Genomic DNA, 15546 nt, shown 5'->3' with positions numbered 1-15546 from the left:
AACGCGGCTCTCACAAGCCTCAGCCGCAAAGATACGCCCTTTATATGGGAAGAACCACAACGAACAGCATTCCAGAAGATCAAGGACCTCATCGCCAGTAAGCCCGTCTTAAGCATTCCAGATCCAACAAAACAGTTCGAAGTAGAACCCGACGCATCCGACTATGCGATAGGAGCACAATTATCACAACGAGATTCAGAAGGACGACTACACCCATATGCCTTCTTTTCTCGCAAGCTCCACGGACCTGAACTCAACTATCAGGTTCACGATAAGGAACTTATGGCAATCATCGAAGCCTTTAGGGAATAGAGACCTAAGCTCTCAGGAACCACACACGAAGTACTTATGTATTCAGACCACAAGAACCTTTCACACTTCACGACTTCAAAAGTGTTGAATAAACGACAGATTAGATAGTTAGAATTCCTATCAGAATTCAACTTCTGAATCATCCACCGCAAAGGATCAGATAATAGCAGAGCTGACGCTCTCAGCCGACGACCAGACTATAACGTCCCAGTACCTGAAGAAACCTAGGTGATTCTCAAAGGAAACAACAACGGAGACCTAGTGCTAGCAACCAAACTCTTGATGATGGCCGGACGATCTAGTACTAGCCCGCCTAGCGAACTAGACGACGAAGCAATTATGGAGTTTCATGCTCGCCCTGCATATGGTCACCAAGGAATCACGAAAACCTGGAAACGACTATGATAACAATATAGAGAAAAAGTCACCAGAGAACGAGTGGCAAAAGCAATTAAGGATTGTGAGGTTTGCCTCAAAAGCAAACCTGCTCGACATCAACCTTATGGCATGCTACAACCCTTGCCTGTGCCGCAAACCGCCTGGCAATCCATATCCCTCGACTTCATCGTCAAATTACCGAAGTCTCGAGAACCCCTTACGGGAACACACTTTGACAGCGTCCTTGTTATTGTGGACCGACTCACGAAGTATGCCTACTTCATCCCGTATAAAGAAGCAAGTAACGCTGAAGAATGTGCCTACATATTTCTTAAATATATCATCGCCAACCATAGAACGCCCAGAGAGATTATATCAGACAGAGATAAGATCTTCACTTCTAAGTTCTGGAAGTCAATCACATCACAACTCAGCATCAAACAGTTAATGTCCACTGCATTCCACCTGCAGACCGACGGACAAACAGAACGAATCAACTAAATCCTCGAAACATACCTCCACGCCTACGTCAACTACAACCAAGACAATTAGGTTGTACTGCTACTAATAGCCCAGTTCGCCTACAACAGCGCAGTAGGAGAAAGTACTAAGGAATCCCCCTTCTACCTCAACTATAGATTCGAACCAACCGCCTATAGAGAACCCTAAACAGGCCCAGCTGCAGTAAAAGCTGTCGCCTCAATACGCTAAATCAAGGATATCCAGGAAAACGCACGCAAAGAACTCGAATTCATACGAAAAAGAATGACAAAATTCAGCAACAAACGAAGGATTGAGGGACCAACCTTGAAAGAGGGAGATAGCGCCTATCTTATACGGCGAAACATCAAAACAAAGCGACCAAACGACAAACTCAACTATAAAAAACTCAGACCTTTCAAAATTTCACGAGTAATCTCACCAGTCAACTACGAACTAGGACTCCCAGAAACCATGAAGTGTCACCCAGTATTCCATGTCTCACTCCTCAAACCAGCACCACGTGGATCACAGACAAACGATATTATCATCGTCGAAGACAACAAACCAGAATACGAAGTCGAACGAATCATCAACCATCTCAAGGAACCAGAAGGGTATCAATACCTCGTCAAATAGAAAGGATACAGACACAAAGACAACATATAGGAACCAGCCAAAAACATCACCAACGCAGCAGAAGAACTTACGATCTACTGGCAACAACACTAAGAACGAGAAGCCACACCAACACCTGTTATACTAGTCCAAAAGAGCGCTGGATATAAACGAATTAGGCACCTATATCGCTTCACCAGACCACCCACTGAAACCGATCGACTGCGACAAGGAAAACCATTTATCCGCCTAGGGACACCAGAAATCAACTAAGACGCCTCCGATAAGAAGTTTAGAGTGCCAGGATTCCAGTCAAGAATCAAGTCCAGATCTACCGTACCAAAACCACCCATAGACTGAACCTCCGATACAGAAGACGCCACTAGCTCCTCCTCGGTAACCTCCCGACCTTTCCGAAACACTATTCTCTTCTGCTTACGCAAACGATCCAACCGCGCCATGGACTCGTCCAACTCAGCCTGCGCAGCACGCAAGGCAGCAGCCTTCTTTCTTAACACCTCCTCTTCAGCCACCTCCGCATCCTCCAAACGAGCTGCTTCGTCCAACAAGCGATCAACTACGAGAAAGTCAGCACCAACCACAAAGCACAAGGAAAAACAAAACGTACGAGCACAAACAGCGTCTGCCGCTGCATCACAAGACTGCCCTAAGCGAGTATATTCGCCACAAACTTCACCGCCCAGAAGAAGTTTGCAACGCTTCCCTGCGGAACGACAGTAAGAACAAGGCATGTCGACAACAAAACCAAACTCAGCGATACGCAGCGCACGATTGCGACGACGAAGAGTAGAGGCAGAACTCGATTTCGATTTTTGAACGCGACCTGACATGGTGTCAGCATCATGGGTAAATCAGGAAGCACGATTGACGGATCCCCAACCTGGGACTAACGACCTACTTATGTTGGGTCTTGAGGGCAAGACCTTTGAAGAGGGGACCTGATGTTACGACCCGTTATGCATGGATAACAGTTGACCGACCCACTTGGGCGCCGGGCGGCTAGGACAGGATATTTGTACTGCAGGATCATGGGAACAACAGGAACTCACTCGGCACGGAAGAACTATGGTACAAGTCACGTGACGATAAGATAAGGAAACGATCAGTGGAGCACAGGAAGGAACGCTCAGTGATCAGTTGGCTTTGCCAACTGATCGCGATCACCTCATGCACCTAGGTGATCACCCTTAGATAGACAAAGACCACTGTTCAGAACTTGTATATAGTATGACCCTGAGCCTGGCTCATGGTCAGACTTCCATAGCTCTTCAGCAATCAACTTAGTATTCATCCTCACGGATACTCTCAGCTTACCTTCACTGCGAAATCACTTATTGAGTCTAAGACTGATCACCTTGGCCTCTGAAGAACCGATCTACTACAGCCTACGAACTACGACCTACGACCACGACCCAGTATACTGTTAGAACGTATCAATCCCCAGCTTCTGTTAGCAGACCCTACTGTCGGATAGCTGACCGTAACAACTACATTTAAAATAGTAATAGATAGTATTAGTATAATATAGTAATAATATCTTAATATTAAAAGAGTAATAAGTTATAGTAGTATAAAAAAGGAGATATTTACTTCTTAGTAATTTACGCTCTTTTTATATACCCCTATAAATAGCTATAGAGGTTTTTCTATAAACTATCCTAGTTTTCGAATATTTCCCCGTGAGAGTTATACGGTAGTTAATAAAGTGCGCCTCTAGGCGGCAAACTACGGAAGAAAAGTTAGAAGGGAAGAAAGATAAGATCTACAGCAGGCTTCCGTTATATCTGATTGCACTAATTATAGAAGATAGAAATTGTGGTTTAATGTTCAAGATTTGGCGTTATCTTTCGCGAATCGGGGCCGCGAGGAGGCCAGCAACTATAATAACCACAGAGAAGCAGCATCAACTGATCTCCGGAAAGGCATCCTTCAACCTCTCAAGTCTTTCGACGAGCCAACCTGACGCTGCTTGATTTCATTTCTTCAATACCCAACGATGCTATTCCAACAAGCGATGATTTTCGCCTCAATGGCGCTCAGTGTTTCCGCTGTTTGTCGTCAATCAGTTTCTACATGGTGCAAAGGGATGGGAGGCCTGGAGGCCCGCTACGACCAGGGATGGATTTGCGACAAAGAGTTGGACGTTCCTTGCCTCACAGGCTGTATCGTCAATCCGAACAAAAATGAGACGGAGGGGGTGATGGGATTCTTGAGATGCTGCAAGCCCTGCAGCTGGTAAGGCAGCACCCATGTTACGAATGTTGACGGCATTAATGCTTATCGAGTTACAGATGCATGAACAAAGTCCGATCAAAGGTTTCTGGTCGAGATTGGAATGAAGAGACGGATCCACATTGGATCTTTCGTCGTCACAGTGTAGCCCGGCGGTATGGAATAGGGCTGATCGAGAAAGGGCCTGTAGTATCCCAGCGTTGTGCATTATCTCTACTTGTTGATCTTATTTTTTTTCATCGGCTGAGTAACGGCATTTGTTCTTTTGGTTGTACGTATGAAGTTTATCGAATCAAATTTGAGAAACAATGGTTGGAATTTCACGGCTATGCGAAAGTGTTCTATTAACCTATCTAGAGGCCCAGGTCGCTGTCGTATCTTCGCAGCGGTGTAGCTGGAGACGATGGCGTCCGAGTTGGAGTCCCGAACTCGATCATATGGAGCTCTCTGGCCTGTGAATTCGATAGACATCCTTCATAATCACCGCGAGGGCTCCCTGCGGGAGTCATGTATGCCATCTCCGGGAAGGACGACGGTGCCTGATTGCCAGCAGACTTATCCGACAGCTTTGAGAGCCATCTACGGGAACCGTGGCTGGAGTTGCGAGACCGATCTGAGCAGCCAAGCAACGGCCTCATGATGGGTATGCAAGCGCATATAATAGCGGAAGTTGGCTCAGCGATGCTGAACAAGACAAGGGGGACGGCGTCGAAGAATGGGTCGGTGGAGTTTACTCCCAAGGGAAGGTTGACCATTCTGACTACTGATATGGCGCCAGTGCTTGAGGGCCGCATGTCAGCATGAATCTTTCGAGTTGCAGTGTGATGGTCGATTCGCTTACAAGATACCAACGGCAAAACTGGCGATTAGTCCAGCCTTTTGCATCGTCGCAAGTTTTAGACTACCCACCAGAGGGAGGGGAAGAATAAAGATGATGATGTCGGTGGCAAGATGTACAGCGGCGTTCACATAACCCCAAATCAGGAAAGCGCTTTGGTCCGAGTTGGCGGCGTACTCGGGATCCAAGAGTTTCTTGGTCACGAAGACTCCAGAGAGGAGCATCGATGCCATGATGACGGCGGTTGCAGCTAGCATTACGTCGCAAAATAGTTGAACAGAAGGTAGTGCGAAGGCTCGCCGGTACTGGAGCAGAAAGGTAGCTTTGATCGAGGCGAACGCAACTTGGTAAGTGAGGACCGTTGTTATGAGGAACTATTGATGTCAGCAATACGCTTAGGATGTGAATATCGAACTTACCCTGCTGTCGATAGCTAGGCGCTCAGGAGCTGCGTCCCACCAGTGCAGGCCAAGAGAGCCTTTTTCTACATCTGAATGAGAACGGGGTTTAGCATTGATATCGCGGATACCTGATGAGATAGGCTGTTCCTTACTAAAGTAGACAGGTATGGCAAGGCCCAAGATAAAAACCTAGTTATTGTCAGTCAGAAGATCAGAATTCGTCCCGGGGTGACTTGCCCCTGATAAGATGTACGATGAATCATCCCAACCCCATGCCTTCAGCATAAATCCCCTGATGTATGTTCGGATGCCCATGAATATGACAACGAGCGCGAGGAGGGCTGATGTGACCCCGACGACTAGTCCCTGTCGATTGTCATGAGGAAGGGACTCCGGTGAGCTTGGGCTCGGAAACGGCCCGGATGCTGTGACGTTCAGCGCCATGACGGTGGGGATTTACGGCCAAGATTGGTCGGGCTGGCGGCGGGAGGAGCCGTCGGGCCCCGGAGACGATCGCTCACGATGGGGGCAAAACAAAGCTGTCGATCTAGTAACTGGCGTGATGTTTGTCAGGGAGAATACAGTTCTCCAGCTCGCAAAAAAGCGAATCGAGTCAATTGACGATATTTCACAGTATGTATGCACATTGAAATGAAGAAAGGGGAAAAGGTTTCTAGACACCCAAGAGCCAGGGAGGGCTCTTCGGATCAACGTAGAATGTTCCTTGTGGCGGAATGCCAGTGGCTTGGCTGAGTTGGCGCTAGCTGTTATCAACACCGGAGTTGGAAACCTAGGATCTTCGTCTACCGAATCCAGGCCGGTTGCGGGCCCCGACGAGAACGGACATGCCAAATCACTGGCTAAAAGATGACGGTACACGCAGAAATTCTCGATCGTGTTCTAACGGTCTGGGATGTTCCGCTCTTTGTTGCGGCTTCTGCGAGTCCACAGTGGTCTAGAATCAATCATGGGCATATGGAAAGAAGAGCTCCCAAGCGGAAGACGTTCAACGGATGCCTTACCATTCTGCTGGAAGTGGACTTTTGATCATGGATAGTTCATGTTGAAATCTTGACTTGAGAGAGCTACCAGAGCTCGAGATCCATGTCAATGTTGGGCCTATTCCGCCTTCATATGATGCTGCCTAAGAGAGTCTTGGAAAAGAAGGCCTGGAAGCGCTTTTGAACGCAATTCTGCCGCCCAGTATGATTTTCAACCATACACGAAGGGGTACAAGTGATAGCTAGATCATTAGAACTCGACTGATATAGTCGCCTAATGTCCATACAAGCACAAATGGAATCTGTTAATAATGTTAATACCCATGTAGTGGCCAGGGAGCAGATGGAGTGCAGCTGTCAGGTCGGTTCAGCGACCGGGGTGATCCCTAGCGCGGGGCTAAAGGCTACGTAATGACGTGCAGCAGACGAATCTTTAGTGGGATGCACGCTAACTCAAGACCGTCAGCAAACACCTTGCGCCCGCCACCGTCCAAGTCCCAATCTGGACAAAATCATCAACCAACAAACACCCACCTCACGCGGTCGCGGTCTTCCCGCGTCCCACGAAACGATGAACACGTCCACATGTCCCCTCACGCGCCCGACACTTCGACGACCTCGACCAGCATAGCCTTCGCCGACGAAGATGAGCCCTTTACCCCGAAACCTCTGATCCACGATCTCCTGCGAACCCGCTACTGCATCCCCGGCTCCGTCTTTCTTGTCGAGCACATTGAGTCGCTTGCTGTCGCCCCTTCGACGCGCTGGAGAGCCGTGAGACTGTTACTCGGGGATGGCGAACTATGTATACAGGCGCTCCTGCGTGGAGAGGTGCATCGGTTCTTGGATACGGGAGCTGTGAGGGTCGGATGCTACGTCCGGCTGGGCGAGGTGACGGTTCATTTCCAGGACGTCGCTGCTGAGGACGAGGGCAACGGGAAGACAAGGCAGATGGTGTACCTAACTGTCGAAGATCTTGTCACCGTTGGATGGCACCGCGCACTCACGGATCCTGACGCAAAGTTATTGAAGCCTGAGGCGCAACCAACGGAGGAAGACATCATTTCCGACAGCGACTTGGATATTGACGATTTCGAACCACCCACTACACCGACTACACCGACAAAAGCTCACAAACCTCCAAATACTCCTGCCCGAAGGCAAATCCCACGCCCTCCTCCGAAGCAACCCAGAACTGTTCGCGAAACCGACGATGAGGACGACGACGCTGAAGATGGGTTCGAGGTTATGCGGGTATCAGAGACGAAGGCAACACAACGCCGAGCTCAAGCAAGAAGCATGGGACGACCGGTTGCCCTCCCACGTGACTGGACCGACCCGAGCGTCCCGTTGAAGTTGACGAACCTCAAATCCATACCAAACCTGCCCTTCAAGCAGAATTGGTCCGTCAATGTCCTCGCCGTGGTCGCCTCGCTTTCCGATGTCGAACCTTCACACATGCCGCCGCATACTCAAAGAACCGCACGATTAGTCGACCCTAGCACTAGCAAGCAGGTCATCTTGACCGTGTTTCTGGACGCGGAAAACTTTTGTCCTAACGTTGGTAACGTGGTGCTGCTAGTCGGGGTCAAGAATCACCGGTTCGATGGGGGTTGCTTGAAGAAGTATGTCAGCGACCGGCCTATGCCCGGCAATAGGTGGTGGTTCGAGGAGCCTCGACAATTCGGCTGGTGCGACGTGGACGGCCTGAAGGCATGGTGGGAGCAAAAGCAGTTGCAAGGGGCCGGCTTGGACGGCACATGACTCGAGAGAGGGGATGGTGCAGCAACGTCAAGAACGTCAAAAGCCTTGGTATTGGTTTCAGATACTACGACGGCTAGGCCGTGTTGGATCGGACTTGCGAATCCGACAGAATTTCTGACAGCTGAGGCTGTGCTGTTGTGATGCGACCTAGCACGATTAACACATCACACAAGAGAGCTTTTCCACGGGGACATGATCCGTCAACGTCTAGCTAACCCCCCACGCGCCGAGAACATTCCGTCTACCTTGCGAGGTGTTTCCACCACTCTGCATCTCCAGCCTCTTGACTCGGTTCACTAAAAGGCCCACGCAAACGGGGCCGACGATGGTGCAGAGAGAAATGGCCCACGTCACGATGAGGAAGAGCTCCGATGGCTCCGCGGGGCTCCCCGAGCTGCCGCTGAAGATGCCTGTGCTTTCCGCGAGGGCGGAGATTAGGAAGCCGATTTCCCCGCGGGCGACCATCGCGAAAGCGAGGATGCAGGCCGGATACACGGAAACCGGCATTTCGGGCTTGGGTGACGCGTTCTTCGGGGTCGGCTCAGTGTGCCGGTCACCCAAGGGCTGGAGGGGAACGTCCTCGGGCTGGGCCACCCCTTCTCCGGTCTGCGCTTGTTGCGCCGGTTCATTTGGGGGTGATTCCGACGCGGCACTCCCGGCACATTGCGCACCAGGCGCGAGCTTCTTAGACTGTCTCTTTCCAGTCCCGGAAACTTTCTTGATGAGGCGTTGCACGGTCTGAAGGGGGCTGGCGAATGAAAGCAACCAGATCCCGCAGAGCATCTTGCTGATGATCATGAGGATGGTGTAGACCAGACCCCGCCACACGATGGGACCTGAGAACATTCTCATGATGGGCACAGAAAAGCCGATTGATGCCTGCGGAGGTTAGCATAGATAAGAAGCAGTGAATGACAAGACTCACAAAGAAGAATGGTTTTAAGACTCGCTCGACCGCCTGGTGGTAGTAGTGCTCGTAGATTTCCGACCCCGAGTTTTCAGCCGCCGGCGCACTCTCCGTCGCTGGTGATGGCACGGCACCGTTCGCCTCACGAGGCGAAGAATCTGATTTTACTCCCTCTTGACTGGCACTCGTCTCAGACTGCTTAGCTGCAACTCTTTCTGGCAGAGCTGCAGCATGCGGCACCTCGGAATCCCACCAGCTGACCGTGGCTCCGGCAACATACGCAGCCAAAAGACTCGATGTCCCAGCAAAGGTACCTCCAATCACGAGGCCGAACAACCAGAGCGTGTGGATGACAAATGCAGTCTGCCTTTGTCGTAAAAGCCGGCCGACCCTTGACCCAGGAGTCTTCTCCCGGACGGCATTCAGCCATACTGTAGCAGGCTGCACGATGAACCTACACGCAGCCGGGACGACCACAGCAAAGCCCAGCGACACAAAGACGGGCCGAATTACTGTCACTGCGTCGAACCCACCGCCTCCCCCGCCGAGGTTGGACACGACCTGCACCATGATGAGACCCACAACGTCATCCATCATGGCAGCGCTGGTGAGCACGACGCCCAACCGCGTGGTCGCCAAGCCGCTGGTCCCGAGGACGATGAACGTGGTGCCGAGACTAGTCGAGCAGAGCGCGGCGCCGGCTGCGAAAGCCTGGAGGGGCGATGCACCGACGAGGGAGCGGAGGGTGAAGGACAGACCGATGGGGACGACGATGCCTGTAATGGCGACGCCAGTTGAGAGGAGGAGGTTCGCTTTGAGGGATTTGAAAGATGTAGACAGACCGCCTTATTGCGTTATGCCAGTCAGCGAGTATGTTCCTTACTTTGCAATTGCTGGTTGAGACTCACCTTCATAGACAATGAGAATCAGGCCGAGATATCCCAGCTGCATGACGGCGTTCTCCGTCTCCGCGGACAGCCACTGCGCGCCGGGCGTGCCCCACGCGATGCCGAGGAAGACCTGCCCGATGAGGCCGCAGTAGACGAGCTTGTCGAGGCCATAGTTGACGGTGTTGAGCAGCAGCAGGAAGCCGGAGAGGATGATGATGGTGGTGATGGAGGGCTCATGGTAAGCCAGTGAGGATGCGGATGTTGCCATTGTAAGCCATTGGGGTTGAACGTACGCGACGTTGGCTCGACGCGTGTGTGTTGAGATACTTGAGATGAGATGGGTATCACTTGAGCGCGTAGGCGGTCGGCGTCGTTTTTGATCTGTCGAGGACGGCAACACGGCCCATGGCACTGTGTCCGAATCAGGGGTGAAGTCAGGTGAAGCTGCAAAATTGGCGCGTCCTGCTTGGCGTGCCGTTGTTCACCGTGATGAACGGCTTGGCGGGTGCGCTGGATTTGTTAATGGTGTGACGTCATACATACAGGGATCTTACTGAATGGACGCTGACAGCTCGGAATTAAGACACTTTTAGATGGACAGAAGCCCGATGTCATCTGAAACATGGATGGCTACGAGCGAATAACCTAACATGAAGAGCAACATGTAACACGCGGTTTTGGGGTTATGAACTCCATCGACAAGTGGCATTTGACAACACATGGGGTTTGTCTTCAACAAAACAGGTAACAATCAAAGGAACACGGACGAGCTTTGCGAAAATAAAAAACAATCAAATTCAGACTGTTCCAGCCAGGTATAAATCTAAAATCAAAGCAACGCCCCCCCGGAACCAAAACCACATGCCAATGCAAATCCAAAGCCCCCAAACTGCCAGGCCCGCTGCCAAGTCTCGTGTCGTCCAGCCACGGTTTCTTGCCATCGCTCCCGATGAGTTCATCTCAGTCATTTCCATACAGACAGTGAGTTATAGCCAAACCTCGCTTCCCACACCGTACACCCAAATCACCAAAATCCTAGTGAGACGGCTGTTCATGGCTGGCGGGCAGGATGGCGGGCAGGCTGGCGTTCCTCCTCCTCCGCTTGGTCTTCTTGCCGCCGGGCGGCGGCGGCGGGGTCGCGGTGCCGTTGGCGGGCGCCGCAGCGGGCGGGATCGCGCCGCCGCGGTTGAGGCACGAGGTGTTGTCCGGGTTCGCGAGGTTGATGGGCACCTGCAGGACCTGGTTGACGTCGATGAAGTCCGGATTCGGGATGTTGTTGAGCTTGGCGATGTCGCAGATGCCCGAGTTGAAGAGGCGCGCGATCTGGCCGAGCGTGTCGCCCTTGATGACCGTCAGGGTGATTGTGCGGTTGGCGTTGTTGACGGGGCCGCCGCCGCCGGGGGGCGCGCTCGTCAGCGGCGGAGGCGGCGTCGCGGCTTGTCTTCGCGTCGGGGGCGGCTCTGTGGGGGTGGAAGCCTGGCGGGGGTAGAACATGTGCGTGAGGCCGCGGGTGATGAGGCCCCGGGGCTCGGACTGGAGATGGGTGGTGTCGGTTGTGGGCGTGGCTTGCGCGAGGCCTGAGAGGCCGGCGAGGGCCAGGCAAAGGATTGAAGATCGCATTGTTGCTGAGAGTTTGCGTTGGTGGTGTTGAGGTAGAGATTGTTGTTGGTGTAAGTGAGCGAATGGCCGGAGACTTTAGCAGAAGTCTTCTTACACACTGAAAGATACGGGATGCCGGGGAGTTAAGGAATCAAAAGAGTGTCCAATACCAGGGAAGCTGTGGTTGGTTTGGAATGAATGGCGTGGTCCTGGGAGAGGTGAGACGATTTCCCCCACGTCTGTCAAGACAACTTTATATCGCACATATTACCACCATCGCCTTCACTCATAAAGTGGCCGGCCGTCCCTTCGAGACAAGGCCAGACAGCCCCGTCGTCGCAGACGGAAATGCGATTGGCCGGATATTGGGGTTCGAGGTTGACGTGCCCATCCCAGCAGCAGAAAGACCATGTCATATCCACCTCAATGTGACCGGCTTAACAGACACTAAGCCCTGTCGCCCTACGAACCCCTGCGGCGGTAGAAGACAGATTAGCGGGCGCTAGCGACATTCTTCCTGAAGAGACAACGTGGTAGCCATTCTGAGAACCGCAACGTGGGCAGGCCGCCCGCCCACGCCGAAGATAGCGTGTGGTAAAGCTAAAAATATGGGGCTGGGATGGACTCAAACGGCAGCGAGCGCGGGGTCGATTGGCTGGTTTGTGCTGGTTGAGTCAGTTGTCGGTAGTTGGCTGTTGCAGTTGTTGCAGAGTTGACAAGGAAGAGGCGCCGAAGATGGGACAGAGGGCCCAGCAACTTGAGACGGAGCCCACCTGTTCCCAGACAGTTGCACACATACTTTTCGAAAGTTTATCACGAACCACGACGTGGTGAAGGAGCTCTCCGCCGCCCATCGCGAGTCATATCCTGCGCGAAAGGCTCGCGCAAGAGGCCTGACTTGGCGCGGGAAGCTCAGGCTCCCGGACGCAGGAGTTCGAACACCACCCACTCAAGGAGGTGATGCCCAACACATATCGTTGACGAAGTGAAACGAATTCTACGGATCTCCCTGCTTGTCAAAGTCTTTCAACTGTGAGGAGGAGGCTCGCATTTCCTAGGAGATACCGTCTTCTCGGTGGACGAAGCACTGCCACCCAATGATCTGGAATGATTTGCGAATGGTCGGACGAACTAGTGCGTTTTGGTGGCCACACCAATCGCGTGTATGATCTTCGACAGGGAAAGCTTCCTACAAACCTAAATCAACCAAGCCACTCTGCTTGGCTGTCGTGGAGCCCAAAATCTCTAATTCTTACCTGTGTTGCCAAGTTGTTGTCAATCTGGTGATAGAGGAAATGGTCAGCTTATGAGGTATCCATATTGCTGAAACTGGTGACAAAAAACATCTCAATGATTCTTACAATTCGAGTTCGACTCGGCGACTGCGCCTTCCGGTATCTCGGCATCGACAATTGGAACTATGCATCTCGCATCTCAAATATCTCACGATATCAAGTTGCGCATGCGACGCTGGCAGATGTTCAGATTTGCAATGCGATTGCATGAGCGTTGTAAAGACGAGACTCGACTTCAAGGGTTTAGTCATCTGTGAAGCGTTGTTGTGACTACAACTGCTCAGCATCAACGCCCTAGCTAATTCTACAGCCGTTTCGGCATGGGCTTGTAGACTCTGTACTTGTTCAACCCCCCTTGGCCATGGTAGCGCGTCGTGACATGAAGCGACCAGACGTCCATGCCAATTATCCATGCGATGCAGCCCTCAAGGAGTAGTTTCTAGTGTTCGTAGTCCTTCATCGTTTCTGTAGTGGGCATGTTCTCAGACAAGTCGATAAAGGTGCTGACAAGCTCCCGGGTCTCCGCCCCGAGTCGATCCATGGCTTCTTGTACTCCAATATCGAACTCGTTCATCATGATCCTGACACCATTATGGCTGTCCTCGCCCTTGGCCTGCTCTTTGTCGAAGCTGTACATATCATTCTGGTTGATGATAATTCTGAAGCACATGTTCATGAGAGACTGAATCGTAGGCTCCTCCCAAGACTCGCGCCGCACCTCGCACTTGATCAGAAGAAACGCTATGCTCGGGTACATGCCGATCGTTTTCTGACGCACGGTCATGTACTCATTCCGGCTGGGTAGTGCGGGCAGCCTGCGGCGAAGGCCCGCCTCCTCAACGACGCCGTCCAAGTAATCATTGAACAAGTCCCTGAAGAGTTGCCAAGACTCCTTGGTGCCTATCTCGAGGTATCTCTCGGCAACATCTTTCGCCATGAGCTCCAAAGATGACAGCTGCTCTGAGGACTTTGGCTTCTTGTGGGCAGCACCCGAAAAGTAGAATGCGTCCTTGACTATTGAGCACTGCCTTCGGACTTCTTCTTCGTCCCTGGTATCCGTCGTCTCATCGATGACAAAGAACAGAAGCATCACCTGTGCAGCTAGAAGGCAAGAAGCCGTGTCCATGTGCGCATAGTTGATACAAGCTATCTCGGGGAAGCTGGCGGCGATGATCTTGTTGATGAAGTTTGCCGGAATTCCGGAGAAGGACCGCATCCATGTCTCGGCCTCGCTTTTGATGCTTTCGGAATCTGGGTGCAGCTCTACTCGCCAAGGCCATCCTTTTTCGGCCGGCCAACGGGCCAAAAAGTCGGGGATAGTGACCATAGTATCTACTCCCCTGTTGATGAATATCATATCGTAATTCATCTTGTCGTTGTAAGTTTGTGCCATGATGTAAAGTACTGAAAATGAGTATGAGGCTTCGCCGAAGAGAGAATGAATTCAGGTTGCACATAGTTCTATAGTTCGTCCACGAATAACAGAGTCTACTCCTGATCTCATACTTATAGGCAACATCTATGGATACTTCTGAGCAATGGAAAACATCCCCATTGGCTATGTGAAAGCTATCAATGTTATCTGGTTTCACCGCTACATTCTTGAACCCTTGGAAACAATCCCCGCCATGGGCCATGGCCAACACTTGAAATGCATTCATGTAGCGCTAATGCTCGCGCAGCGTTTGGCACATTCCGAAGAAGGCAGTCGTCATGCGTGGACTACATGACTATTGAAGCCGTGCACCATAGAATGAGTATGTAGCGTTGCATCAAGGCGGCAGATGTGTCTTCATCAGCCTTCGTCCCGGCGCTAGTATCAAGTCCGAGGATGTTTGCTGAGTTGAGCGCCATGTGCGATGCTGCGAAGACAAGCATCAGTACGAGCAAGAGCTCCACTGATTATGCTGTTGGTACCTAGTCGGTTCTTCAGCGACTTGACGAATCTCATGGTCTCCATCGGACAACTAAATCGATTCAAAGCTAAAAGAGACTTGATCCGCGTCGAAGAGGCCGAATTGGGCGTATCTCCGCCTACCATATCACGAAACGATCGGGGCGTCCCACCAACGCGCATGAGGAAACAGGGGTTGGTGACTGGTTCAACTAAACACAGCTGCAACGCGTAATGTAGGGCGATAACGACTGGACGTTATTCCCCAAGGCCGAAGGATCGCCGACAAAGTACCCGTGGAATGTACGTGGACAACCCTCCCCTCATAAGCCAACCTACAAAATGGAAGCTCCAAAGGTATTCAAGAGTCAATATTGTAGTGTTGGTACAAGATTGTCGGACTCTTTCGGTTGGGAAATTGGCCCCGTGTAGGTATTTGTTGTTGTATTTAACGCCGTGGCGGCAAGGGCGCAGCCGCCCTTGCGGCCGACCTCCCGAGGGGTATATGGCGTGGAGGGCCGCAGGCTCAAGCTATATACTCTACAGTACACGCCTCTTCCTAACGTCCTCCAAATCTTGCCCATAGGCTACTATGTGTTCTATCCGTCCCTAGTTCCCGCTGGTTCCCTGGTTCCGTTATACTCGTCAGTTCCTCTACGAGGGGGGGGGGTTCGTTACTAAGGCCTAGGTTCAGACCTAGGCCCTAGTACCGCGGGCAGATCTTCCGGAAGAAATCTGTCACGCAGAGAAAGGCCTGGAAGCCTTCATGATCAGTGATTAGCCCCTTGTAGTATCGATCCAGAGATCCTATTGGTCCTATAGGCTCCTGTGGACTAGAGGGGTGGAGGGTGGGCCACTGAAGCCTCCTCGCTAAGGTCTTTCGGCAGTAGACTAGGTGGTCTGCCTCCTTTGCCTC

The 15546-nt window shown here is 51.8% G+C and overlaps 5 protein-coding genes across 5 annotated transcripts; 1 reads left to right on the top strand and 4 right to left on the bottom strand.

Moving 5' to 3' along the window:
* Positions 1–4394: 4394 nt before the first annotated feature.
* Positions 4395–5724, bottom strand: CGCA056_v002425 (uncharacterized protein; the record flags this gene model as incomplete). Its single annotated transcript, XM_037317683.1, has 4 exons — positions 4395–4821; positions 4883–5253; positions 5299–5369; positions 5550–5724. 4 exons carry the CDS (start codon positions 5722–5724, stop codon positions 4395–4397), a joined length of 1044 nt encoding a protein of 347 aa, XP_037183304.1.
* Positions 5725–6866: 1142 nt separating this feature from the next.
* On the top strand, positions 6867–8045 carry CGCA056_v002424 (uncharacterized protein; the record flags this gene model as incomplete). The annotated part of the gene is made up of 1 exon (XM_037317682.1): positions 6867–8045. One exon carries the CDS (start codon positions 6867–6869, stop codon positions 8043–8045), a length of 1179 nt encoding a protein of 392 aa, XP_037183305.1.
* A 207-nt stretch (positions 8046–8252) lies between these two features.
* Positions 8253–10110, bottom strand: CGCA056_v002423 (uncharacterized protein; the record flags this gene model as incomplete). Its single annotated transcript, XM_037317681.1, has 3 exons — positions 8253–8924; positions 8971–9797; positions 9861–10110. The coding sequence occupies 3 exons, from the start codon at positions 10108–10110 to the stop codon at positions 8253–8255; spliced, it is 1749 nt and encodes a 582-aa protein (XP_037183306.1).
* Positions 10111–10877: 767 nt separating this feature from the next.
* CIH1-2 (Intracellular hyphae protein 1) lies at positions 10878–11462 on the bottom strand (the record flags this gene model as incomplete). The annotated part of the gene is made up of 1 exon (XM_037317680.1): positions 10878–11462. The coding sequence occupies one exon, from the start codon at positions 11460–11462 to the stop codon at positions 10878–10880; it is 585 nt and encodes a 194-aa protein (XP_037183891.1).
* Positions 11463–13175: 1713 nt separating this feature from the next.
* Positions 13176–14129, bottom strand: PRO1 (Delta(6)-protoilludene synthase; the record flags this gene model as incomplete). Its single annotated transcript, XM_037317679.1, has 1 exon — positions 13176–14129. One exon carries the CDS (start codon positions 14127–14129, stop codon positions 13176–13178), a length of 954 nt encoding a protein of 317 aa, XP_037183308.1.
* Between the last annotated feature and the right edge of the window lie 1417 nt (positions 14130–15546).

This window comes from Colletotrichum aenigma (genome assembly GCF_013390185.1).
Source record: "Colletotrichum aenigma strain Cg56 chromosome Unknown KSG_Cg56_contig02, whole genome shotgun sequence".
NCBI classification, from domain to species: Eukaryota; Fungi; Ascomycota; class Sordariomycetes; order Glomerellales; family Glomerellaceae; genus Colletotrichum; species Colletotrichum aenigma.
This window is presented reverse-complemented; position numbering and strand designations above follow the sequence as displayed.